The sequence below is a fragment of the Caloenas nicobarica genome, chromosome 14, assembly GCF_036013445.1.
Source record: "Caloenas nicobarica isolate bCalNic1 chromosome 14, bCalNic1.hap1, whole genome shotgun sequence".
Lineage (NCBI taxonomy): Eukaryota > Metazoa > Chordata > Aves > Columbiformes > Columbidae > Caloenas > Caloenas nicobarica.
In genome coordinates this window covers 3,564,646-3,592,102 of record NC_088258.1, presented here as the reverse complement: position 1 = coordinate 3,592,102, position 27,457 = coordinate 3,564,646, and the positions used below count along the sequence as shown (strand labels likewise).

The 27,457-nt window shown below is 48.8% G+C and overlaps 2 protein-coding genes across 3 annotated transcripts; both read left to right on the top strand.

Annotated features, from left to right (window-relative positions):
• The first annotated feature begins 201 nt into the window (after positions 1–201).
• ARPC1A (actin related protein 2/3 complex subunit 1A) lies at positions 202–16,229 on the top strand. Of its 2 annotated transcripts, none has more exons than XM_065645049.1 (10): positions 202–342; positions 3,621–3,702; positions 4,289–4,393; positions 6,635–6,857; positions 8,379–8,486; positions 11,698–11,910; positions 12,401–12,476; positions 12,670–12,863; positions 13,588–13,678; positions 14,547–16,229. In XM_065645049.1, the coding sequence occupies exons 2-10, from the start codon at positions 3,639–3,641 to the stop codon at positions 14,583–14,585; spliced, it is 1,113 nt and encodes a 370-aa protein (XP_065501121.1). In that variant the 5' UTR covers positions 202–342; positions 3,621–3,638; the 3' UTR covers positions 14,586–16,229. The 2 variants fall into 2 exon arrangements, with proteins under 2 accessions (XP_065501121.1, XP_065501120.1); XM_065645048.1 differs by having other exon boundaries at positions 3,598–3,702; positions 14,547–16,228.
• Positions 16,230–18,268: 2,039 nt separating this feature from the next.
• On the top strand, positions 18,269–26,616 carry ARPC1B (actin related protein 2/3 complex subunit 1B). Its single transcript, XM_065644711.1, has 10 exons — positions 18,269–18,385; positions 21,317–21,390; positions 22,242–22,346; positions 22,783–23,005; positions 23,533–23,640; positions 23,942–24,148; positions 24,697–24,772; positions 24,851–25,047; positions 25,789–25,879; positions 26,334–26,616. Exons 2-10 carry the CDS (start codon positions 21,327–21,329, stop codon positions 26,370–26,372), a joined length of 1,110 nt encoding a protein of 369 aa, XP_065500783.1. The 5' UTR covers positions 18,269–18,385; positions 21,317–21,326; the 3' UTR covers positions 26,373–26,616.
• The last annotated feature ends 841 nt before the right edge of the window (positions 26,617–27,457 follow it).

The following is a 27,457-nucleotide window of genomic DNA, read 5'->3' as shown; positions in this document are numbered from 1 at the left end:
CCGCTCCCCCTCTGAGGGGGAGACAATCACCCCACTGCGCACGCGCACGGCCCGCCGGCCGCCTTTGTGTGAGGCGCGGGCACGGCGCGCGCCCCCCGCCACGCAGGCGCAGAGCGATCCCCGGCGCGCCCCGGGCTCCCCCCGCCCCTGCAGCGCGGCGGCGGCGCAGGCGCAGCCCGCGGGGCGGCGCGCAGGCGCAGAGCGCGTTTCCTGGCTCCCTTGTCAGTGCCGGGCCCCCCCCCTCGGCCTCCGCCGCCCGGCCGCTCCCTCTCCCGCCGCCCGGAGCGGAGTCGCGTTGACTGACCAGAGTCCGCGAGTCCCGCTCCGCTCCCGCCGCCTCAGGTGAGTCCACGCCCCGGGGGGCGGCTGTCCGCGGCGCCGCCGGGCCGGCCCCGAAAGGGATGGGAGGCGGGGGGGAGCCTGCAGGCCGGCCGGTGTGAGGGGATGGCGGGGGGGGTGGGTCACCTCAGCCTGCCCGGGGCTGGGGGGCCGTTCCCGGCCCTGCCGCTGTGAGGGGGGCTTGCGGGGCCCTTTAGAGGGTGAGGCGATGCGGTACCCTCAGCCCCTTCACCCTGACGGGCCGGGGCCGCACGGGGCGGTGATGGGGCCGGGGCGGGAGCAGCCGGACGGGCCTCGGCGGGGCAGCCCCCGCCTCCCCCGGCCCTGACCCGCCGTGGCCTCGGCAGCAGCGCTGTGCACCTGTGGGACCGGCGCGGGCCTCCCGCAGCCCGCGATCCACCTCAGACCGGTCGGCTTTGTAATGCTAATGGTGTCCTGTGGCAGGAGTCACCCCCTTGGGAACGCTGCGCTGAGTGACTCGGAAAGGAATGACAGCGGGAGGAGGCAGCCCTTAATTAGAGGCACTTCTCTTCCAGGTGTTTGGAAGTGGTGTAGGTGCTCTGAAAACAGGCAAGGGGCAAATAGATCCCTTTTTCTCTCTCTCACCCGCACATATGCTGTCTCCGCTTCCGAGTCTGCACCCTCGCTATTTGCTTGTCCAGGGATGCCCCTATACCACATATTTCTCACCCCATTGAGAGATGACAACAGCTGAGTCCTGTACTTCCCAAGCTCAATCCTTTCAGTCTATGTACTGAAAGAACTGCTGTACAGAGGTGCAAAATTTTCTTTTTTCCCCTTTGAAAAAAAATATGTTGAAACTCAAGGACAGTTACTTTGCATTTGTAAAAAAGATCGGGGATAGCCATGTTAAGTACGTGGCTAACAAAGTTATCGTAACAGTATCTTTCCTATATGAGATTTCGAGGCTGGCTGACAGGAAGGCATTAAGGGGTTTACTACATGTTAGTTGTATAAAGAATCATAGAGTCCGTTGCATTTTCTTGTGTGAAATATGAGTTTGATTTTGTCTATGTATTGGTAAGGAATAAATGTAACTGCAAGACTTCATTAAGATTTAACTTCATGAAGAAAAGGGCACTGCACTTATCAGAGAAACAGCAGTGCTTTTGGAGATTTTCATCACTGTTGTTTTTTTATGAGTTTGTTACCAAACCACAACAGAAAACAGCGCTTGCTGCAAGTTATGGTGCTCAAGAAGCTCATTCAATGGGAAGGAATGGAACATGCTGCCTGTCTAGTCTGTCTTTGGAGCAGTGTGTAGATTAGCAAAAATCTCCCAACTAGAAGTTAGGATGGGACTGTATCATTCATATGTAGTGCAAATCTGTGCAGAAAATACCAGGCTTGTGTTAGAAAGTGTTTCCAAATAGCTGCGTTCCTTGGGGAGAGGAGATCGGATATTTTTACATTTTATTTCGGAAAGAGCAGAAAAGGCTGAGCATTCCTTGTTGGTAGAGCAGCTCTTCAACTTTTCCTGTATATGGAAATGTAGTGCTACTGAATGTTGGCATGTGCTAAAGCAAGATCGTGGAAAAAGCAATTTGCAGTTGTGTCTTGCTTATATTAGCACATGGACTCTCAAGTCATGGCTGTCCAAGGTCAAAGGTAACTTGGATTATGTCTACTTTTTCACATTAATAAAAATATATTAATTATTTTGCTTAGGACTACATATGTTTAATAGCTTCATTTGGTTGGTAGTATATGATTATTAGAAGAACCATGAAATCATGCCGGTTAAAATTATCAACTGGAATTAAAGCTCATATAGTTAAAAGTTATATTTGAAGCACATTTGAAATGTAACTGTAAATCATATTGCTTTAAAATAGCAGTGCTTGCTTTCTTAAAGAGAAAAAGACGGGGGGGAAGGGAAAAGAAAAAGTCTCTCCAATGATTTGCATTGGCGAAGTTCTGTATCATCTCTGCTCCAAGATTCAGTACTTTCAGCATATTTGTTAAGCGAGTGGGGCGATAGGAATTGCTGAGCTCTATAAGAACATACTCATCTTTCATTCACGCCTGAGTTTCTGCTGGGCTGCCGCTCGTTTCCTGTTTGCTTCCAAATTCCTACCTTGTCCCGAAGCCTCCGCCCTCCGCTAACATGGCCATACTTGGGTATGTTGTAATTTCAGGCTATAATGGGTGTGGATGCCTTGGAATGACATCACAGAGATAGTTCTTTTTAGATGTATATGTAGGGGTAAAAAAAACTTTGATCCATCAGCCAAGGGTAAATTGCTATGAAAATTAGTGGAATTTATGGATGGAATTGACAAATCTAAGTTTATGTATTGAACTGTGCACATTTTAATTATTACAGGTGACACTGAGCTTTTCCGGTGTTATCTTCCATCGATGTTATCTTCCATCCATTTGTGCTGCTTGGTTAATACAGGACATAGAATACAACACGATATTTTAGACAACTTTGTAATTGTGGGTCACTGCGCCTCCAATTGCAGATGTTCCGTGCTGTCTCTTGTAGCAGTTATAAGTTAAAGAAAAAACTAGATGTCTAGCTTTTTTTTAAACGAATTAAAATACTTATGAACTAGAATGATTCACCTTGTTCTTTCAGTGTTTGAATCTCATGGGGGCAAAAGCCTAACTATAAAACACTTAAGTGCTAGGATTAATTTGAAGAAATTAGTAATTAGTTAGTTACTAATCTTAATAATTTTTCCTAGGATACATATAAATGGCTTTATCGAACAATACATCAGCAGATTACAGTTACATATTCGATGTTCTGAACACACCAATTTAACCTCCTGAAAAAGAAGAAGAAAAAAATGTTATTGTAGTGCTGCTTGTGAGCCTTGATACATGTCAAGATTTGAATCAATTCACTGAGAGATGTCCCTATAATTTTAGGGTTTTTTTCCCAAGTATTCTATTTCCATAGTAAAATTATTAATTTTGTTTGATTTCCTAAGAACCTGCTGCCTTGCCAGTGATGATACACTAAGAAGCAAGTGAACACGGCTTTTGGGGCAATTGCGATTAGCTTTAGTGAGCAGGACAGTTAAAATTCATTGGCCTACTGAAGATATTGGGACGTAGGGCAAAGGCAGCTCTCAAGCGGCCTGAACGTATTGACTGAGTTGTGATCTGTTGTAAGTAAATTGTAACACTGGACTGAAACAACCTTGGTAAATGTTGAAGGCTGATTTTGTTTTAATAATTATCTAATTTTGAAGTGGTTTTTTTTTTCAATTTTACACCTTTCAGCTTTTTCAATTTTTACAACATAGGAATATCTTTAACTCGGAATGTCTCTACATCAGTTTTTACTAGAGCCAATCACCTGCCATGCATGGAACAGAGACCGTACTCGTAAGTAATATGTTAGTTTTATTTTTTTTTCTCCGGTGCTATTTTCTCTTTGCTGTCAGTTTGTAATCTTGTAGTTTTCTGGATCACGTTTAGCGAAGGTATGGTCAAATACCTAGTGCTGCATATTAAATGTTCCATTGATGATCCAAAAAGTGCCTATTTTCTAAATCTGAACTTTTTAAAACCCATTACCGGAACTCTGGCATATGAGCAAGTCTGGCCTTACCGGTGTTCCACAAAGCTTTACCCCTTGGTCTGCGCCTTCTGAGAACGTGACCTGTCCCTACTTACCCTCTTTGACCCTCTATTTCCATACCCCCAAAGCAGACCTTTAATGGCCTACTTTTCTATTAGAACATTCATCATTTTGTTCAAAATGTCTTGTCTTTCTGTGCAGTATACTCATAACCATTTAATAACCATAATTATTTAAGATTATCCAGGGCCATTGGCCCTTTGTTTACAAAACCCATGTTATGCTCTGAAATTTGAGCATACAGGCTTTACACTGGAAGGTCTTTCCAAGTAAAGCATTTGTTACTAAAAACTCTTCCGTACTATTGGATTGTTTTATTTCTTCTTCAAGAGATTGCCATTAGCCCTAATAATCATGAAGTCCACATCTACAAGAAGAGTGGGAACCAGTGGGTCAAGGCTCACGAGCTAAAGGAACACAATGGCCACATTACAGGTAAGCAAAGGTTGTGCTGTGCCAGATAGCAGATTTGGCCATCCCCTGTTTTCCCCAGTTGAGAATCTGAACAGGAAATCTGCAAGTGTTGAGTAAATAGATCTTTTTATAGGTTGGCATTCCCACTTACAGACAGCTTTGCAGCATTTTTCTGGACTGCATGCAATGAATGTTAGGAAGAAAATCCCTATTTGATTTCCAGACATTTTGGTAGAGTAACTGAGCCTTTCTATTGCTTATTTTTCATCCATAATAACATAATGATAATAAACTTTCAGTCTTCTGAAGCAGCTGAGTTCTGTGTCAAACTCTCCTGGTGATACACGCTGCTCTCCTTCAAGTGCTGGTATTAAAACTTCATCAAGTATCCAGCTGTTGCGTTGGTTTGTGGTTTCTGACAGCAATAAATATCCTTTTTTAGGGGCTGTATAAACACTTTAAGTGGTCAGTCCTGGACTTATGACAGACCATCAGTGAGTGTATTTTACTGCAGGCCCAGAGTATCTGTAAATCCACAATGAAAATGTAAGAAGAGCCGCCACGATGAGTCACAAGGTGTTATTTTTAAAATGTGATTGTCCTGCGGTAGTCTTTCGTATTACTTTTTTTTTTTATGGTGGTATTTCTATAAGGGCTTTATTCTCTAAGGAAACAAAAGTAATTAATACAAGCACTTGCCCAAAACAGCAATATCCTTTATTCTGTTCTCAACTCACTAATGGGCAAAAGTATCTGCCCAACAGTGTTTTGCAGGAACCTTATTCAATTCGTCTGATTCTTGCTGTCAAAGAGCACAACCGTATGTGCTGTTTTGTGAAGAGTCACTTGGGCTGAATTTACAGATGACGTGCTGTTCCCCAAAGGTGTTTCTCTGCATTTTTCTTGTACCTGTTAGTGTTAGAAACCAAATACTCATGACTTGGGAAAAGAGCGCTCTCTGCTTTCCTGCATAGCGTGTACCTTTAGAATACTAAATGCTGTGGTTGTCGTAAAGATTAGACTTAAACCATGCTTAGACACAGAAGAGAGACCAATCAAACCGCGTGTTGCCTCTGACAGGAGTGATTCAACTGCTGCTGCTCCAGCTTCTGATTACAGGGGACAAGGTCCCTTGTTTTGCCTTCCTGTGTCTTGATGCAGACATTTGTGGTGAGATGCTCCTGTTCACTTACAGGAAGAGCATTATTTGCTCCTTTTTGCTGGCTTAGTTTTCTGCTAAGCTTAAAAAACTGAGCTTGCCATGGATCAGAAGAACACTGGTGCAAGGGAGGTGTTGGGAAAGAAGAGGTACAGGATGGTCCCCATTTCAAAGGCACGAGAGTGACTCATGTAGCTGTGGTTTCAGACTACCAGCCTCTCAAAAATTGAACTTTTAAGCATAAGCCTATTTTGAAGTAGACCATATATGAATAATATGGTAAAATTAGTACAAATTCTTTCCATAACTTTTGTCCTTTTTTCAGCTTGTGTGCTTAAGGAATGTGTTGAGTACAGAACACAGTTCTGAAAAACCATTGATTTAGTGGCAGGAGAATTAAGGATTGCACTCTGCATCTCCAAGAAGGATGCTAAGGAAAGATGAAAAATAATGTTGCCATAAGACTTTCGAGTTGAGAACATCCTTCATTGCATAGGAAGGGAAAGAAGCAATGGCAGGCTTTGTTTTATTCTTTGAATTTTTTATTTTTGCTTGGTAAATGTTTCTTTCTCATGGCACAGCTTAATTAGGCGTGGAAAAAATGTAAGGATTGTATCAGTACATAAAGATTAATCACTTCTAACAAAAAAACCCTCTGTTATCTAAACTTTTCGATCATGACTGCAGTCTGGCAGTGAGCAGACAACTCTGTTAGAGGTTTGTGCGTAGTTTTAGAATTGCTGGGTTTCAGCTGTTGAAAAGGGTCTCTTGCTCAAGTCAGCGGTTTGAATTCTGCGGTGGACAGGCCATTCCAGGCTGCGGAGCTCCGCCTGTTGGCCACCAGTCAGAGCCGGCTTCCTCACGGACAAATCCTCCGGAATCAGGAAATTTGGGATCTGCAATTTTGATGAAAGCTAGAGGGCGAAACCTTTATCCTTAGCAGTTTAAAATGATGCCTGCAGAATAAGTGAAAAAGGGGAATACTAATGTAATAGTAATAACTGTCTCTATAGTAGAAGACTGTGAGATTGTCTTTGTTTTGGCTTACTGCAAAGCAAACAGTATAAAGGGAAAACTTTATTAATGTGAACTCTAAATTGCAGGTATTGACTGGGCTCCCAAGAGCGATCGCATTGTAACTTGCGGCGCAGACCGTAATGCCTATGTCTGGAGTCAGAAAGACGGCGTGTGGAAACCAACCCTTGTGATCCTGAGAATTAATCGTGCAGCCACCTTTGTGAAATGGTCTCCCTTGGAGAATAAATTTGCTGTGGGAAGTGGAGCTCGACTTATATCTGTGTGCTACTTTGAATCTGAAAATGACTGGTGAGCTGTTTGGGTTTAATTTCTGTTTATACCCTTAAGGTCTGCATGGGAAACCTAAAGCCTGGAGTTTAATGGCGGTTACTAGGTTTCTATTTTCCTAATTCCTAAAATCTTTAGGAAATGTAGAGGGATAGACCTCATCAGTTCTTTCATGGACTTTTTACATCTTAGGGAAAAAGTTCCCTCTTTTACTTCTTTACTATAATATAATGTAGCACCTAAAGGCCTTTGAGTTAGCCTATTTTCAGGTTATATGTGTTGGCGTGGATGTGTTCTGGTTGACTACTATAAACATATGTTGCTTTTCTAAAAGTGCAAGAATTTCTGCAGAGTAAAAATTTCCTTACCACAACTGTATTGTTGAAAAAAGACAAATGTTTCCTCGCTGCATCTCTCTCCAGAATGAATGAAGAAACCTTGACTTGAGTCTTTCTTCTGTATAGATTATTTTGGGACATTTCTTGTCATAAAAGAACTCAGGTCTGTCACTTATCTCCTGGGTGGTCTATTAGAAGATGTTCAAGCTTGTCATCTGCTTGTCCTATATTGTCATATATTCGCGTCACAGTTTATAGATTTCAGACAGGACACAAATATTTCCACTATTAATTTTTTTTTTCTCTTTGGCATCTAAATTTAGTGCTTCTCATCTTTAATGGATCTACAGTTGTAGCTCTACATGTTAGAGATACATTTACCATATCATATTAAGTTCTTAACATTTTCTCTGCCTCACTTGTCTGCAGAAGAATCAAAATCCCATATGTTGAAGGCAAATAATTCAATGCGCTCCTTAAAACTCCTTGTGCCTGATGGAAGTAAATTCAAAGAAAAAGAACCATCATCCCAAAGGCCATCAAGGGAATAACAGATTTCATTACTATTTTGTAAATAGTTCAACGAAATCTGCTGAGACATATTTAGGCTAATATTGATGCATTCAACAGCAGGACTGCTTTTCACTGCACTGCGAATAACTAAGATGGATACACTGGTCATATCATTGGCAGTTCACCCATTGTTACATTTTATGGTTATGGTATTATTAAACAGTAGAAGAGTCAATAATTAAGCGAGATGAATGTAAAATTCATTGGAAGGAGCTGGAAAGGAAGGGTACTTGGTGATCTAAGAAAATAGTACTTCTTTGCTCAACATTACCCTCAAAGCTGAGCTCTTGTTCAGAGGATGTGAGGGACCAGGCAATTACCGTGCAAAATCCTCATTAAGGGGTTCAGTCCGATGTGTTATAAAAATGAGTTAGAAGGGGAATAGAATTTGGGTGAAGAGAGATATACTTGATGTAAATTTGTTTAGAATATTTAAAATTTTAATTAAGTTAATCACAAAGTTCACAGACTGTACACTATAATTTGAAAGATTTGGGCAAAATGTGAGTTCTATTGAAAACCTGGTGTATTTAGTCATTGGTGAAGGGTGAGCTTTTTGAGAAGTATTTCATAGGTTTGTAGGAGTCCAGTAAAATATTTTCATATAAATTTTATTTCTGCTTTCACTTAGGTGGGTGAGCAAACACATTAAAAAGCCCATTCGTTCCACTGTCCTTAGCCTGGACTGGCACCCCAACAATGTTTTGCTGGCGGCAGGATCCTGTGACTTCAAGTGCAGGTGAGAGAAAGTAAAGCATCTGTAGATCAATTACTGGTTCAAGTTCATCGTTGGCATGAGCATGTTGATGATGCATTCGCTATCAAAATAGAAGATGCCTCATTGCATACTGTTGTTATTACCAAAATAAAATATCTGGCTTAAGAGACTTTGAAATTAGGCCAGCAGGTACTATCTTGTAGAACACCAACACTGCTGGTTAGAGTTTTAAAAACAACATCCTAACAGTGAAATTCCAAAATACAGAGTAACTTTATGCTTATAAAGGTGATTTTTCATCTTTTTCTTCCCTGAGTGACTTGTTCTCTCCCCTTTGCCAGTGTCAGCCTTAACGTTCTTGCAGCCCTGTGGTGGGCAGGGCCAAGGAATTGATCCAAACGAAACTCAGCATAATGTTTTTGAAGAACAATAAGAAAAAGGCTGGTAAAAGCAGCTGGGCATGTGAGATGGATGGGATAGTCTTTCAAATTATGAAATTACACCATGAGGGGTGGGTTCTGCGAGTTGCTCTGTGCCGAGTAACTGGAGTCACTGCAATGAAGTCTGCATGGGGAACTGTCTGCAGAGTGGTTGACTTTAATTCATATTTTACTTAATCACTTGTACCTTGAATAATAATGAAAGCTTCTTTTCTTAAATTCCTTATGTAATAGGGTATTTTTTAAGCTTCAAAGTGTGTACTAAAAATGACTAAGAAGGAGTGGGAGGGGGAGGTGGGACCAACTATTACGTTCCTTATTTCAGAATGGAACCCATGCATCTAAATTTGATCCTTTAATACCTGTTTATGTAAGGAGAGATGTTAAATGAAAGCTGGGAAGAAGAGGGGAGTTGTCTCCCTTCTCTGCCCCATCTCCGGTTTTAATTAGATAAACTATACGTTTGCTTCCTTTCACGAAAAATGTGATGTAAAACATACTCATTCATCTTCCAGAAGCAGCTGCTTTTCACATGTGGAAATTTTTTTGTGTGCATTCATAAAGCATCTTGAAACTCCGACATTAGGTCAGCTGAGATCTCTATATATCAAGATATCCCTATATATTGAGAGATCTATATATCAATTTATCTGTTGTTTTGGACTTCAGCTACAGGCTTTGGTGCTTGTTCTGTACATCCCTGATTATCTCCTCTTTCCTGTTTGGGGTTTTGGTTGAGAAGTTAGGCTTGAATTATTTTTTTTTCAGTATAGGTTTCAGTGTGGTTTTTTAAGAAATTCAAGATGTGGTTCAGTTAATTTCCTTGCAGTGTTTTCCAGAAGACTTGCTTAGTCTTTTGTTTCCTGTCAGAAAACTCATTATGTCCTGCATCTTATTATTAACAGAATTCGTTTATATTTTGAAAAAAAAATTACCTTGGCTTAGAACATTTGGGAAACTTTCTGCTCTTACTTAACGTTTTAGTTTAGGATGAATCACTTAATAATTTTGCTGTTTTTATCATTGAAATCTCCGTATAGAAGTATTAAAGGAAGAAAGAAAAAGTGATGGAGATTGGTACTGGGTTTATGTTTCTATTTCTTCCCCAGAGCCATGCAAGCATATTGTGTTTGCCAAATGACTAGCAGAGATCTCCAGAATTCCAGTTTTGGGGAATGTTCTGTTACACATCAAAGAAAATAAAGATACCTGAGACTGAAGTTATACATCTGTTCTGATAGGTGGTTCTGAAGAAAATTAGGAAATGGATCTGCCAGAGCCACTGCCAACTGTTAGGCAGCTAAATGGGAGATATTTTGGAAAAAGAGTGGAGGGGTAGAAGAGGCTCTGAGTTGATAGGAATTCAGCAGAGTTTTCCTGGTGGCTGGCCTGGATGAGGTCCTCTTACATTTGTCTTCAGGAATATATATATAGCTGACAGCACCACATAGGTGTGAACTTTATATTCTGACTGGAACAATGTTGCTGTGGGAATAAAAGTCATTTCCAAGTGTTCTTTGAAGGCTGGGGCCTTCAAGCTGAGATGGTTTTGATTTTAAAAGAGAAGGAGACTTTAGTAATGGAAAAGACTTTTTTTAACAGTTATCTTCAAGGTCTTTTACTATGTAGGAATGATTTTTCTGCCTTGTGTCAAAGGCTGTTGCTTTAAACCTCTTGTCCTATTTCCATACATTAAGAGAACTGTCCTTTTAGATGTCTCTATAAAATTAAGTTTGTTGAAGGATTATCATTAGATTATATTTAAACTGATAGAGCTGAGTATAAATTCATACTTAATTCTTTGAAAATCTGTGCCTAATATAGCTACAGTTAAGCCCTTCTTGTTCCAAATGATCAGCTTTATTTGAATAAGCTGAATATAGGTACCTTTTGAAGTGCACACCCCATACATGTAAAAGATTTAAAAAACGGGGAGGAGGGAGCACCATTTCCTTAAACTCCCTATAAAATAATTCCTTTTTGTGTTTGACTGCAACCATGAATATTTGATCACAGATTTTTTTTTTTGATACTGAGATATTTCTCTGGTAGTAGTATGGCAGAGCTCACTTGCTCCTCCTGTTCGATGGACTCTAATCCTATGTTGGTGACGTCCCAGTAACTTCCATGGTAACGGTCAAGAACACCATATTGTGGCGTGTCTGAATCATGCAGAAGGAATTTGATGAAAGGGGGAGGCTTCCTACTTAAACATATCTTGCAAATTGTAGTGCTGGGAAAAAAAACATAAAAACATTGTGGTTTTCAAAGCCACCTTTCAGTAATGAGCCAGAATAAGGTGGCTCAGAGCCCCTTTGCTGGCATTAGAACATCAGTTTTCTTTTCTCCTGCTAAAAAGGGAATGTTCTTAAAAAGTGGGTAATTTTGTAGGTGTTTGTATTCCCTTCTAATTATACAGTGCAATTGGTGTTTTTTCTCTTACTGAAGAATTGACTCTGGGAGTTGTTAGCACTGCAAAAGGATGAAAGGGAAATCTTAGCACAGTGGAAAATGGGATGATAACGTATGGTTTTGTGCCATCTTCTGGAAAAAAGGAGAAAAGATACAAGACACGACATTTATGAGAAACCTTTATGCATTACACCCTTTGTACTATTGCTTTCTCTCTGGAGACCAAAGCTTCCCAGCTGCTAGAGGCTTGTTTAAAGATACTGTAGTATTTTATTTTGGTAGGATTACAATGCATCTGGTTGTTTCCAGTATAAAAAGTATATGCAACTCCCAGGAGGTTTTTTTCCTGTCTTTATTCCTGCTGAAATATTTATTTGCAGGGTGTTTTCTGCTTACATTAAAGAAGTGGATGAAAAACCAGCCAGTACACCGTGGGGCTCCAAAATGCCTTTTGGGCAGCTGATGTCTGAATTTGGGGGTGCTGGCAGTGGCGGATGGGTGCACAGCGTCAGTTTTTCTGCCAGCGGTAACCGCCTCGCCTGGGTCAGTCACGATAGTACTGTGTCAGTTGCCGATGCCTCAAAAAATATGATGTAAGTATGTTCTTTCTGCTAATTATTAATAGCTGTATAAGTACCTGGTTGGGGATATCATTGAGTATGAAGTGTTCTAGAATTCCTTTATTATAAAATCATGAAAATTGACTTAACATACAGGCTTGTTTCTCCTGAAAAGATGATGTCAAGCACTAAAACTTCAAGTGGTTTTATATTGCAAATGAAATAGCTTCATCAACTTGAGCCTTTTTTGGGGTGTATTTATAAACTCTTGCAGTTACACATGATGCTGGATAATTTCAGTGTTTCAACTGGAAAACTTCATGTTTGTTATAGATCTTCAGGACACTTGTATTAAGTTATAATTTTTTATTGTAAATTACAACCTTCTGGTGTCACGTCAGGACAGCTGAACTACACTGCTTTCTTCTCCAATAAGCCGTATGTGGGAACGGTCTCTATTTTTTGTTGGAGCCAAATATGAGAGGTTTCAATGAAGTCCTCTAACAAACGTTCTTGTGTTCAGGGTTTCACAGCTGAAAACAGAGTTCCTCCCACTCCTGAGTGTGTCATTTGTCTCTGAGAACAGCGTGGTGGCAGCTGTAAGTGTCTATTATTTTCTCCTTGTAGAGCATTGTAGTGTTTTGGAGAGGCAAACACACCATGCATTATGAAGTTAATAATAAGCAAGCTCTTCCATAGTATCAGTCTTTGCATTTCTGCAATTAACAGCAGCAGAAAAACTGATTATGTTGATTATGTTTCTTGGTGTGTTTTCATGATATCTGTTTGCAGGGCCATGACTGCTGCCCGATGCTCTTTAACTGTGATGACCGTGGCTTGTTGACCTTCGTTTCCAAACTAGACATTCCAAAACAGAGCATCCAGCGCAATATTTCCGCTATGGAACGCTTCCGAAACATGGATAAAAGAGCCACTACAGAAGATCGTAACACTACCCTGGAGACACTGCACCAAAACAGTATAACGTGAGTGTCTTGGCCACCAATACGAGGGGAAGGAGCGCTCTCCACATCACGTTGGTGTCTCAGGATGTACCGCAAACCTGTGAGAGCAAAAAAATTTGCCATACCAGATGGGTTTAGCTGGTATCCCATTTTATTTGTAGTCTTTCACTAACAGCTGTACATTTCTGGGACTTCATGTGGAAGCTGGTGAAGTTAATCATTAACATGGCATGTGTGCTACTGCTGCTTGCTCATGTTTATTGTGTTCTGTAACTTGAGCACAGTTTATCTTAGCAAATATGTAGATAACTCACAAGAGGTTGGTAGCATTGCGTGAAATCTAGCCAGCAAAATTCACCTGAAGCAGAAATTCGCATACCAGCTTCCTATTTCAGTTGTTATTTCCATATGTATTTATTCATCAAAAGGCTTGATTTGGGTTTATTGAGTAAAATCTCCTTGCATTTAAAGAAGTATGTGAGCCCAGAGGATGCTAACATTTCTGAAGCAATTTATCTTTATTCAAGGAAAATGTTTAGGCTACAGCCACCAAGTGATTAAAGAGCTTTCAGCATCCTTTTTCTTTCCTTATTTTTCTGAAGCATTGTACCAAAAATCCAGCACAAGCCCTGCTATGCTCACGTCTCCCTTTGAGAGAGTAGGAATTGAATTCAGCCCAGATTTCCCAGCTTTTTGGCTCTCTGGAATGGGTGTCTGTGTCACAGCTATCGCTCTCTGTTTTCAGCCAAGTGTCTATTTATGAGATAGACAAACGAGATTGTCGTAAATTCTGCACCACCGGCATTGATGGCGCAATGACCATCTGGGATTTCAAGGTATGTTTTACTACGGTGTTTATCTGAGCTGGGTGCGGTGGTGGGTATGTTTTTGATCTCTAGCATCCTCTTCTGGGGCTCAGGCCTGACGCAGGGTTTATTAGCAGTAGTAAATCCAGACTGGAATATTCAAGACCATTAGTGAACTCCATAAGGAAGAAAGATTCAAGATGTACCTCGCTTAGCAGATGGTGCTAATCCAGACTTAATTTTTTAACGGAATTGCTTAATGTCCCTGTAGGAATCCCACTAATTCTCTTCTTTTCCAACTTCTACCTCAGCCACAATGAGGCTGGAATGATCATTGGTATGGTAAATAGCCTCTTCTTGCTCCCATCCCTTTGGACTCTGCTCGCTCTCTTGCTGTAGAACATGGTCCTGCCCTCTCATAATTAACTTAGCAGAGTAGTAAGAAGTAACCTCAAACAGAAAATACAGTGAGCACTGTATGGAAAACCCTAAAAGGATTTAATAATGCGATTCCTGGCTCTACTGAGGACCAGCCAAGAGAGGTCTCTGCTGGCCTCCCCCCGCTGCCGAGAGCTGGGCGCTGACCTTTAGGAAAAGAATTGTTTGTCTGTGTTCCGTGACGCCAGGAAGCTCTGGTGGAACAGGAGCCAAATCAGAACTTGAGGTGATGTATAAGCTGCTTTAATGCAGTTTTGGGGGAGAGGGTAAACTCGTTGGTTCATATATGAGTTTGAAATGAATGACTGTGGTGCTCGCTGACGCTTGACTATGGGTCTAATCTCAAGTATTCAGGATTTTTACTCTTTTTTTTTTTTTTTCTTAACATCAGCATTTACACTGGATTATTGAACGCAGGCTACTGTAGCAGATTGTGATTAAGATTTTTCTCTCTTTCAAGACCTTAGAGTCCTCTATTCAAGGTCTACGAATCATGTAAAGGTGGATTTCCATGATCTAGCAGGACAAACTGCTTGACAGAACGCAGCTCCCACATCTGCACAAACCTGAAAAGGGAGGAGGAAGACGGAATATTTGGAAACACTGACAAAATACAGCTTGGCAGATTTTCTTTTGAATCTAAATTTGGTGAATTGTGTTGGTTTCAAAATCAGCTGTGATTGTTCTCTTTTTTTATTTTTTTTTCGGTTGGTTGTTTCATTCCATTCTTTACCAAAGCTGCTCCTTAAGTAGTTTATTGCAGGAAGTTATGAATCACTAACTTAAAAGGGGAATTTTATGTAAATTGTCTGCTAGAAATAATAATAATAATAATAAAAAAAGAAAAACCGATTCTTTGTTTTGATGGTCATTAGCAGTGATTTAAAAAGGGATATTAAGGGAATTAACTCTGAAAGAGAGGTCAGGAAAACCCTGCACTGATATTTTATGGCCTTAAAACAGGAAGAGTTCATCTTAACTGAAAGTTTCATAAATTTGACGGATGAAGACCTGGGGTTCTGATGAACTGGATGTGAGGATTCAGCTGAGCTTCTTTCAGGGGAATTGTTCTCTTGAGGTGATAATTTGGGAGGATGAATGATTTTGTCCTGCTGACTCTTAGTTCTGTCTGCCTGGCATTTGATCCAGTAATAACAGCAAATTAACCTGAATGTCTTTTTTATTGTCCATTTAGTGGGTCATGGTTTTCCGAAGACGAATGACCAGAATTATTTTTTTTAGGATTTGTACAAAGACTTCTCGCAGTGGAAGGCTGCACGTGGCAAGCAAGGCAAAAATCTGCTGAGCCAGATCGTAGGAGGACAAATTAAAAGCAAATCACTTTGTAAGTCTGTGAAGCTTCACAGGCCTGTGTGTCATGTTAGAGCTGAGTGCTTGGCCTATAAAATTGTGTGTTTATAACGACTGGTGGAGAAATGGAGTGCATTTAGCAGAAGTATTATCAGCACAGTCTGGCTTCTGTGCGGATCCTTTGTCTCCAGGTGACTGGATCTTTTGAAGTTCAGTTGTGAGCCTCGGTAGCTCGCTGAGGCATTTGCATGTAACTTATTTTATTCGCATGGTTTTGTTACCCTTACCTGTGTTGCTGCCTTCGGGCTCGAGGCAGGCTGTGCTCTGGAGGGGATTATCTGCCTCACAGTGTTGCTTTGCAAGGTTTAAGACTTTGTCATTTCAGTTGAAAATGCAGAAGTGTCTTAAAAAAAAAAAACCCAATGACTAAATTTACCACTTCCTCTGGAACCAGAGTTGCTTCATACTCTGCTGGTTTGTCAGCTCTGAGTGATCGAGAAGGGAGGGTGGGGGATAAGCGCACAAAGCTGACAACTGCTGCTCTTCCGCTGCGAGTGAACCGTGTCCATCGCAGAGCTGGATCGTTTTTAGGTGCAATGTTTGTTCCGTGTGGAGAATTAACTGTTTTGCCAGTCCCTTCTGGTTTTCTTATGTCTCCCACCTTCCTGCCCTGGCAGTCGAGTGGCTTTGCAATTTCCTCTCCCTGTAAACCTAAAATAATGAGTGTTGAACCTCTGCTCTTGCAGTCTAGTGGCCTGCTGAGTACGATGACTTGTGGTGGGGTGGGTTTATCAGCTGGAATACAATGCTAGAGGAGTTAAGTGTCTTCTGGATCAAAGGAGAGGGTTTGCTTTCGTCAGTCTCCTTATGTACTACTAGATGCTTATCTCTCACAGACAATAATGATTTTGTTTCTGAAGTCACTTTTTGAAAGCGTAGTGTTTATTTCCAAAAAGTATTTAAAAGCTGATTCTAAAATATATGGTCCAAATGACATAAAAGGATGGGAAAAATCATCTAATGAGAGAGTGGAGAAAATGGTTCTCTACATTTTTATGCCTTGTTCTTTTTCTATTCGAAAGAGCTGGGGAAGGTAAAATGAGCCCATTTGCTCCAAAAAGCCGACAAGCTGAGGTTTGATGGAGCTCTGCTGTAGGTTCGTGAGAGAAACACGTATGCTAGAAGTTTGAGATTAAAACCAGATTGGAAGTATTTATATTAGGAAAGGACCGAGCAAGGGGATTATAAACAACCATCACTCAAGGTATAATTCAAGCTAAAACTGCTCCGGGCGCAGGGGTGGGGAGTGGAGCCTTGGGCACTATCCAAGGTGGGAGATGGTGCCTCTGGATCTCCAGGCCATCGTCTGGGAGGACGACAAAGCTCACGGTTCCAGTCTTAATTACAGGAGCGCCACTGGCTGCGTGTGCTTGACATTACACACCAGTTAACAGATTGTTGGGAGCAAGAAATGGGGCTCTACGTGCGTGGGGATGCCAGGGACAGTTCACTGGAGCCTGCCTGAAAAACTGCCCAGCCACCACGTGAAAAGAAGCTGCAGAATTGCTGCTGCTTTTCCTCCTCTCTGCCTCCCCTCCAAAGAAAACCCCACCAAAAAAACATTCTGGTGTGCCCAGCATCTGCAGGGGGATCGTTCTGAGGAAAAACATGAAAAAGCCACAGCTTTCAGCCGTGTGGGAGCTGTTGCAGGAGCTGCATTTGGGGCAGCGGCGATGGCGGGGGTGAGGCTGGGCGCTGCAATGGGTGCTGGAGGACGGGGCAGCTCGCTACTTCTGTGAGGGACTTTTGCCACCGTGGGGATTCACTCCTGGCCAGATCCACAGAGACGCTCCACCCTCCGGGGACATCTTGGCATCTCCATGCGTGTCTGCGTGGGATCACAGCAACGTGTGCGAAGGGAAGGGCGGCTGAGGGAGCCCAGGAGCAAGGCAGAGATGAGCCACCTGCTCGGTGCCGCCCCGCAGAGCCTGTATCTGCAGCTGACCCTGCACTCGGATTCATTCTGCAGCTCAACAAATACAAGGTTGTTTTATCTGCATCCTGCAGCTGAGAAGCCCCGTCAGGACCCTGCCTTCCGTGTACAAGCCAAGTGCTGTCCCACTTTGGCGATGTGACTTGGGGAGGGAAGGGTGAGTGTCCCCTCCATGTGGGACTCTGCAGCAGGGGAGCAAGAAGCTGAAGCCCATCTCTCCTTCCCAGTGCTTCCAGCAGGAGCTGAGCTCCTGGGGGACTGGGAAAGGGATAAAAATTATTTGCTTTGAAGCAGGAGGGGAAGAAGATAGAGCGGTGCATGTCTGGTAGGTGGGGGTACATGTATGGCAGTGTTGGGGTGCTGTGGCTGCAGCCTGCATGGGCACAGGTCCCACTGGGCTCGGTGGGACGCAGGAACCAGCAGCAGCTGCTGCTCAGGGTGGCCAGATCCAGGCGCCGCGGGGTCCTGCCGAGCTGCGAATCCCACCAGCCGTGGACGGCGATATCGATGCATGTCTCACCCCGAGTGGGCTCCAACAGCAGCTCTCGCCTACTGCGGGCCAGCACCGGGAGCACCCGTCCCCCCGAAACACAGCAGGGACCAGGGGATGAGCAACCCTCCTGCAGCCCAAGCGAGACGACAGGGCTCCTTCCCCTCCGCCCTCCAGCTCCATCCTTCCCCGCTGCACCCAGGGCGAGTTGCCTGCATCCCACCGAGCGGCGGGGGCCGCCGGGAGCACCCCGGGACCAGTGGCCCCGTCCACGTGTGGCGATGGCGGAGAGGCCTGGCTCGCAGGCAGGGGCAGGGCGGCCGCCGAGCTGCTTTGCGCTCCCCCAACGCCCACGTAAGGAAGTGGTTGCATTTCTCGGAGAGGAAAAGGGAAGTCGGGGCTGCCTCGGCGGGGCGGCCAGCAGCTCCCGCCGCTCGCTCGGGGCTGCCGTTCGTGTCGACTGCCCAGAGTCCATGAACTAGCCCTGCCCGCCCTGCCCAGCAAGGTAAGGAGCCGGGTCTGTCCCATGGGGGCTGTGGCCGTCACCTCTCCTGGTGCCCACGCCCCACTCAAGGGGAGGTGGGGCCCCCCCGTCTGGGGCTGCTTTGGGGTGCCGCAGGGTGCAGGCAGCACCTCGTCGCTCATGAGTTTTGCTGTTGCTGTGTTTTGGGCTTCTTTTTCTTCTTCTTTTTTTTTTTTTTTCCCCCAGCTTTGGCAGCAAGTTTGAGTTTTATTCTCGTGCTGGGGGCCCGGTAGCTGTGGGGTGTTGGAAAGGGTCCCCCGGAGGGTCTCCTGGGGGGACTGGTGCTGGCTGAGCTGCTGCAATCTGTCCTCTCCTCTTCGGGCATCAGCTGCCTCCAGCTTTATCCAGCTCGAGGAAGAGGAGGGTCAGAGCTGCCCTCCCTCTGCCCTGGGATGGTGATGTCTCCCCCAGGGCCGGGCTGGCTCCCGGGGTACCCCACGCTGATGGCGGGCCTGAGGACGGGTGTCCCCAACCTGGCTGGCCTGAGCGCGGGGGGGACACTGTGCAGCCCTGGGAAGCAGAGGGACTCCCGAGGGTCGGTGCCGGGGTCTCAGCAATGCAGAAGGACCACCGGGACACCATGGTGGCCACGGACACCTTCATGGGGTCCTGCTGCTCCTGATGGGACCATCACTGGGTCCCTGTGCTGGTGAGGACAAACCCACCTGCTGCCTTGCCAGGCTCAGCAAAACCAAAAATACAGAAACACAGCTCCTCCGGAGCCCAGCTTCCTCCCTGGGACCGGGAGGAGCCCCCAGCGCTTGGCTCCTGCCAAGGTTTGGTTTTATCTCCTCCAAGGATGTTTCCGAACTGCTCGGCGCCTCAGGGCTGGCCAGGGAGATAACGGAGCTGTGTCCCAATCTTGCCCTGTCTGCCCATTTGAAAATGCCCATTTTCCTCCGTCGAGAGCCTCCGTGTCGAGGATGGGGACAGCCGTGGCCCCTTTGATGCTCTTCCCTGCAGGACGAGGGGCTGCCGAGCTCCCCGGGGGTCACCCCATGGCTCCCACCCCGGGCGGGAGCGCGGCTCAGCCCACGGGGCGTCAGCAGAGACCTGGCCCCAAACCAGCTGCTGGGGAAATGAGGCACAAACGGCTGCAGGGAGTGACGGGAGCTCCAGCGGCCGAGCAGCCCTGGCTTCTCACCCAGCTCTGCGGCCGCAGCCAAAGGATGGGTTCCCTCCCTGGCACAGTGGCCGAGCCTGTCCCTTTGGTGGATGGTGTTAAACAGGGGAACAGCAAAACTTCCTGGGAAGGAGGGTCCAGGCCTCTGAGCATCCAAACCAAATTGAAAAAAAAGAAAAAAAAGAAGAAAAAAAAGGCATCGCTGTTTTCTTAGCATTGAAGCCAGAAAGCGCCATGGTGGATCTTGCCTCCCATGCCTCCTCCCCAGGAGCTGTTTCAGCCAGGTCCCCATTTCAGCCGGGTCCCCACTTCAGCCAGGTCCCCGTTCCACATGCTTTTCTGCACTCCATCTCTTGCAACACCAGCAGCAGCGTCCCCGCTTGCCGATGACTTTATTCGGTGCTCTCGGTGCAGCTCTGGCTGCAGGACTGGGGGCAGAGGCACATGGTGGCAGCAGCTTTGTACCCTCCCATGGGTCACCCGATGCCGAATCCCAGCACGTTGGTGGGGCCGGGGTTGGGCAGCTCAGCTGTGCCCATGTCCCTGCCCAGTGGGGACGGGCGTTTTGGAACAGGCTTGGCCGTGAGGAGTGTGACAGAAGGGGTTGTGCCATGCATTGGCACTGGGATTTCTCCACGTGCAAAAGGCAGGTGATAGAACTCGACAGATCTTTTCGCCAGCCCTGGGACAGAGGTTTGCTAGGAGGGACTTTTTTACTTCCCCTGTACCGTTTTCAGCTGCCAAAAAAAACGGGCAGCGCTCAGTGTTCCCAAAATAGCTGAGAGGCAAACTGTGAGTAATCCCCGTCCGCCACGCCCTGGTGAGGTGTTTCCTCGCATCCCTGCGTTACCTCGGCCGGATGGCCAAGGGGCTGCACCGCTGCTCCCAGCCCTTCCCGGTCCCGCAGCACCCGGAGCAGGATCGCGGGAGGCTGCTCCGTCCTGTGGCACCGGGTCGGTGGGCGCTGGCGGGAGCGGTGGGAGCTCAGCCAGGGGAAGGGATTAGTCACCGGCTCGCTGGGGCTGAGCATACACGGGATGGGATGATGGGATGGGATGATGGGATGATGGGATGGGATGATGGGATGGAGGTGCCTTCACAGGGCTTTGGCTCTTCCCAAATGAGAGGTGGTGAAGGAGCAAGTGGATCTGGCCCCATGGAGCTGGCAGGAGCAGCCGGAGGGAGGAGGTGCTGCCCGTGGCGGGACCCCCCGGGATGCACGTGGGGCTGGTGGTGCTGGCACCAGGGTCCCCATATGCCCGGCTGGTTCCTGCCCACCCGGCTCCAGCTGGCTGGAGTGGGATGACAGTGTGGTTTGGGAGTTCCTGGAGGTGGTCCCCACTTCCTAGCTGGCTATGGAACACCCCCATGGCACCCAGCTGTGGGTGCTTGTCCATGGGGAACCCAGCTGTGGGTACTTGGCCATGGGAGACCCAGCTGTGGGTATCTGGCCATGGGCATCTGTCTGGCAGCCAGCCATGGGACACTCAGCGTGGGGTGCCCGGCCATGGGGCAGCACCCTGGGGAACATCTCCTCCAGCTCCACCCAAACCCTCCTTTGTCCCCCACTCCGACCTGAGCCCCTTGCTTGGGCACACTCCGACCTTGGAAATTCCCGGGAAAACTCCTTCCCAGGCAGAGGGGGGGACTCCGTGGGCTGCAGCGTGGGGCCGATCACAGTGGGTCAGAACGCTTGATGGGGCTGGGAGTGGGGGGTTCCCACTGGGGGCTTGTCCCTGTGGCCAGAGCAGAATCTCTTGACAGCTGGGGGGGTCTTGTCCTGTTCCCAGCCCGGAAACCATGGCCTACCACAGCTTCCTGCTGGAGCCCATCAGCTGCCACGCCTGGAATAAGGACCGGACCCGTAAGTACGGCCGGGATACCCCATTCCAAAATCCCCAGGGACGGCCCAATGCACCGACTGTCCCGGCTGAACGTCCCTGGGTGGGGCAGAGCTGGGTCAGGGCTGGGTTTGGGGAAGCAGCTCCTGCCATGGACAGATTTGGGGCTGGGGACAGCACGTGTCCTCCTGCATCCCCCTGGTCCTGCTGCCGGGACAGACCCCAGCGCAGGGGCTGCCAGCACCATGTCCGCCCCGCGGGACCGCAGCCTGGGGAGGGATGGACAGAGCACGGGGAGGGATGGACAGAGCACGGAGAAGGAAGCGGAGCCAGATGATTCACGGCCGATGGCATTTCCCGGCTGTGCTGCAGGGGATGTGGGAGAGAACAAAAAGGGCTTTCTCTGCTGCGGGCAACGTGCCGGGCAGGGGAGTGGGATGGGGCTGGATAGGAGCTGAGTGCCTGCAACCATCCTGTCCCATCCCACCACATCCTGTCCCATCCCATCCTACTCCATCCCCTCCCATCCAACCCTCTCCCATCACACCCCATCCCATCTTATCCCACTGCATCCCATCCCACCAGCCCCACAGGACCACATGCTGGGCAAAGGAGGATGCTGGGCTGCTGGGTCTGGGGGAGCTTCTCCCTTCCCCGAAGGGACAGTTCACAGGAGCAAGGGTGGCTTTGGGGCAGCGTGGGGCTGGGGGGCTTGGTGGGACCTCACCATGCAGTTGGGTCTAAGCGGGGTCCCACTCTGCCCCACCAAGCATGGAGCGCAGGAAGGGGCAGGTCAGAGCCCGTGGCCCCAGTACCCCCCGGCAGAGCCCACTACTCACGGGAGGGCTTTGTCCCGGCTGCTCTTGCCCCGCAGAGATCGCCCTCTGCCCCAACAACCATGAGGTCCACATCTACCGCAAGGACGGGGCCAGGTGGAGCAAAGTCCATGAGCTGAAGGAGCACAATGGGCAGGTGACAGGTGAGCTCTGGCTGATGGAGGGGACAGGGACACACCCTGCCCTGGAGATGGTCCCAGCCACACTTGGTGGCATCGGCAGCTTCTGGATGGGGATTGAGCAGTGGGTGGAGAAGAGAGAGCAGGTTGTGTCTAACTCTCCCGGCCCTGATCCAGCGTGTCAGAAGGCACCCAGGGGTGGGATGGATGGGATGACAGTGATGGAGAGGCATGGGGTGGGGAGGGATGGGATGAGATGGTTGGGGTGGGGTGGGGTGGGATGGATGGATGAGATGGGGTGAGATGGGGTGGGATGATTCGGAATGGAGGTGGGAGTGGGGCAAAGGGCGTCTCCGTAGCAGAGACCACCCAGAACAGCTTTGCCTTCAAACGGCCTCTCGCCCTGAATGACCCATCCCCATGGCTCCCCGGGCCACCATCACCCCGCTCTGCCTTCCAGGCATTGACTGGGCCCCTGAGAGCAACCGGCTGGTGACATGTGGGACTGACCGCAATGCCTACGTCTGGACCCTGAAGGGCAACGTCTGGAAACCCACCCTGGTCATCCTGCGGATCAACCGGGCCGCCCGCTGCGTCAAGTGGTCCCCCAAGGAGAACAAGTTTGCTGTGGGCAGCGGCTCCCGGCTCATCTCCATCTGCTACTTTGAGCAGGAGAATGACTGGTGAGGCTCAGCCAAGGCCTGGGGCTGTCCTGGGGGAGATGGAGGGATGAGGAGGTGGAGATGGATGGAGAAAAGATGGAGAAGGGGTGGAGGGAGGGAGGAAGGGAGGGATGAACAGGTGGATAGGTGGGGCGATGGATGGAGGGGAGGTGGAAAGGCTATGGATTGGGAGATAGGAGACCAGAGGATTGGAGATGAGACAGGACAAGATGGAGGAGGAGGTGGAAGAGGAGACAGATGGGGGGATGGATGGATGGATGGATGGGGAGCTGGAGGGGAGGTGAAAGGGACATGGACGGGGAGATAAGAGACTAGAAGAGTGGACAGATGGGCAGATGGAGGGAGGTGCTCCAAACCCCATCTGCTGGGGATGGGCCATGCTGTCCCCACGTCCTGGCTGCTGCTGCAGGCTGGTCACCCAGGGCAGCTCCTGGGGTGCTTGTAGCCCCAACCAGCCCCCAAAAAGCCCGGTGGGGTTTCTCGGGGGGGTCGATGCTCCCCGCTGACACCAACCGCTCTCCCCGCAGGTGGGTGTGCAAGCACATCAAGAAGCCCATCCGCTCGACGGTGCTCAGCCTCGACTGGCACCCCAACAATGTCCTCCTGGCCGCCGGCTCCTGCGACTTCAAGTGCCGGTGAGGAGCTGGGGGGTGGGTGACCAGGGGGACCCCTAAGGATGGGTTGGGTTCCCACCCTGGCACAGCTCAGCACGCTGGCTTGCCCATGGGGTTGAGTTCACCCCTCCTCAGGGAGCCAGGGATGGGGTGCGGGAGAGATGTGGGGAGAGCTGGGGGGTGCCCCAGGGACCAGCGTTGCAGCACCCAGCGGGGCACCCCACGGGCACCGGCAGGGAAACTGAGGCACGCAAGGGAGCAGGGATGGAGGCAGCGCTGGTGCTGTGTCCAGGGACACACGGCAGGGCTGTGTCCCCCCCAGGATCTTCTCAGCCTACATCAAGGAGGTGGAGGAGCGGCCCAGCCCCACGCCCTGGGGCTCCAAGATGCCCTTCGGGGAGCTGATGTTCGAGTCGAGCAGCAGCTGCGGGTGGGTGCACAGCATCTGCTTCTCGGCCAGCGGCACCCGCGTGGCCTGGGTGAGCCACGACAGCACCCTCTGCCTCGCCGACGCCAGCAAGAAGATGGCGTAAGCAGGGATGGGAGTGGAGGGGGGTTGAGGGGGCCGGGGGGCAGATGTGCTATGGGTAGCAGGGGGGCGACTCCCAACACCGACCTGAGGTGGAGGCATCTGGGTTGGGATGAGGGTGAAGGGCCAAGCGGAGCTGGTGGGAGGAGGTGATGTGTCCACTCCTTACGGTTTTGTGGTTGCCACCTGTGTCATGAGCTGTGCCGGTCTCAGCCCTGAGAGACTGAAGCTGGGGACAGACTTTTAGCAACAGGACAATGGGTGGTGGTTTTAAAGTGATTCAGGCCAGATATGAGGAAGAAACTTTTGACGCTGAGGGTGGTCAGAGCCTGGCCCAGGTTGGCCAGAGAGGTGGTGGATGAACCATCCCTGGAGACATCCCAGGCCAGGCTGGACGGGGCTCTGAGCAACCTGAGCTGGTGCAGATGTCCCTGCTCATGGCAGGGGGGGCACTGGGGGAGCTGGGAAGGTCCCTTCAACCCAAACTATTCTGAGATTCTATGATTCTAAGCTCAGCTCCCTGCTAACACCCTGTCTCCGCCTTGTAGTGTCGCCTCCCTGTGCACGGAGACCCTGCCCCTCCTGGCTGTCACCTTCATCACCGAAAACAGCCTGGTGGCCGCGGTGAGTCTGGGCTGGGGACACGGGGTGGATGATGCTCTAGGAGGTGGCAGGAGGGTGCTGAGCAGGGCTGTTCCCCAGGGCCACGACTGCTGCCCAATGCTGTTCACCTACGAGGAGAGCCAGGGCACACTGACCTTCGGGGGGAAGCTGGACGTCCCCAAGCAGAGCTCCCAACGCGGCCTCACCGCCCGCGAGCGCTTCCAGAACCTGGACAAGAAAGCGAGCTCGGACACCGTCAACGCCTCGCTGGACACCCTGCATAAGAACAGCATCAGGCACGGCCCCGGGGGCAAGTGGGTGGAGGGACGGGCTTGGCTGGGTCACCCTGGTGGTGCTGGTCCCTGGGCATCCCTTGGCTGTGTTGGTCTCTGGTCCTGGAGCTGGGGCAGTGCTGGGGGATCCCTGGGTATCCTGGAGCATCTCTGGGTATCCCTGGACATCCCCGTACATGGGTAGGGGAGATGGAGGGGTGCAGCCCCAGGAGCTGGGACAGCCCTGGGCATCCCTAGAGGATTCCTGCATATCTCTGAGCATCCCCGGAGCACCCCTGAGTGTCTCTGGAGCTTCCCTGGGTATGCCTGGAGCATCCCTGGGTATCCCCGGAGCATCTCTGGGTGTCCCTGAGCATCCCTGAGTGTCCCTGAGCATCCCTGTACATGTATGTGGGAAATGGAGCGGTCCAGTCCTGGGAGCTGTGACAGCCCTGAGCATCCCTGGAGCATGTCCGGGTATCCCTGAGCATCCCTGTACATGTATGTGGGAAATGGAGCAGTCCAGTCCTGGGAGCTGTGACAGCCCTGAGCATCCCTGGAGCATCCCTGGGTATCCCTGAGCATGCCTGTACATGTATGTGGGAAATGGAGCAGTCCAGTCCTGGGAGCTGTGACAGCCCTGAGCATCCCTGGAGCATGTCCGGGTATCCCTGAGCATCCCTGCCCGTGGGTGGGGAAGCTGGAGGGCTCTGGCCCCGCTCAGGGGCCTGGGGTGACTCTCCGCTGTCCCTTTGCTCCCCGCAGCCAGATCTCGGTGCTGGCAGGCGGGAAGGCCAACTGCTCGCAGTTCTGCACCACGGGGATGGACGGCGGCATGAGCATCTGGGATGTCAAGGTGAGGTGTCCCCGCGGTGCCGCGGGCCCCCTCAGGTTGGGAGCATCCAGCGTTGAACCCTCATTAGCCACAGCTCTAATTGCGATCCCCCCACCCTGCTGCTCCATGGCTCTTTGCTGTGGTGGTGGGTCCCAAGTCCTGGGTGGGATCTCCTTCAACACAGGGCTGGGTGGGGACACCCCTGGGTGGCACTTTCACAGCTCATCATCAGAGCAGGGGGTGACACCAGCCTTGTGCAAGGATCCAGCACCATCTCTTGCCTTCAGCTTTGCCCACACAGCTTTAAAAATGGACCAAAACCAGACGAAGTTCGTATCTCCCCCCGGAACCGGGACAGGTTGACACCCCATGGGACAGTTTTCCCCGCACTGTGTCCCCCGTTAGCTCCCCAACCACCTCCCACTGCCTTGGAAAGCAAAAAGCTGATGACAAACGACCTCCTGTTTCATTTTAGAGCCTGGAATCAGCACTGAAGGATCTCAAGATCAAATGAAGGAACCAGCCGGGAAGGACATCCCGGCCACCGCCTGTCCCCGTCCCTGTCACCCCCGCCTGCTCCCCCCACCAGCCCCCGGCCCCCCGAGTCGGCCGCGATGCCACCAGCGCTGCCCCGGCTGCCAGCCAGCCCCGGCGCCTGCTCACACAACAATTTCTTTTTTTACTATTTTTGTTATAATCCTACCCGATGCTGGTCATACGTCGCTAAAATGAAAAAAAGAAATAAAGTAAGGATTTTCCTGTAGAAATCAAAGTATTTTTTTCCTTTTTTTTTTTTTTTTTAAACAAGTTCAGTGCAAACACGTGCGTGATTAGAGGTGTCACGGCTGCTGTGCTGCAACTCACCGCAGGCGTTCATGTCCTTTCTGATTAGATGAGATATAAGGATGAAATTCTTCCCCATGAGGATGGTGAGGCCCTGGAACAGGCTGCCCAGAGCAGCTGGGGATGCCCCATCCCTGGAAGGGTTCAGGGCCAGGTTTGACGGGGCTTTGAGTGACGTGATCTGATGGAAAATGTCCCTGCCCATGGCAGAGGGGTGGAATGAGATGATCTTTAAGCACATCTAAAAGGGGTGACAGTTCAGGGACTGACACAGGGACTCAGTTCAACAGCAGCCGGAGGGTTACTGTTTTCTCCACTGTAGTAACCAGATTGTGCAAGACGTCGGTCAGAGATGCAGCAGCTTTGTGCCTTCTGGCTGCATCTGCTGCTGGAGCTGCCAAACCTCCAGCCAGATTCCACACCACAAATTCCACACCACAAACACCACAGAAACAGCAAAGAGGTAGAAATCACCACACCACGGAGCGCTTGTGCACCCGCGTCACAGCAGCAGCCTCTTCACTTATACACACACACACACCATGGGGACAGAGCAGTTATGATAACTTACTTTTTAATCAGCCAAATATACAAGTTCTGTTGTTTTTTAAACTTTATCAAGCTGTTGTGTTTTTTTTCCATCTGGGTCTGATACTTTTTTTTTTTTCCCTTTAAACAAAGGATGATGTGGTTAAAAACTGGCACTATCCCTAGTAAGGAGAAGGGTAAAAAACAAAAAACCAAAAAACCAAAAAA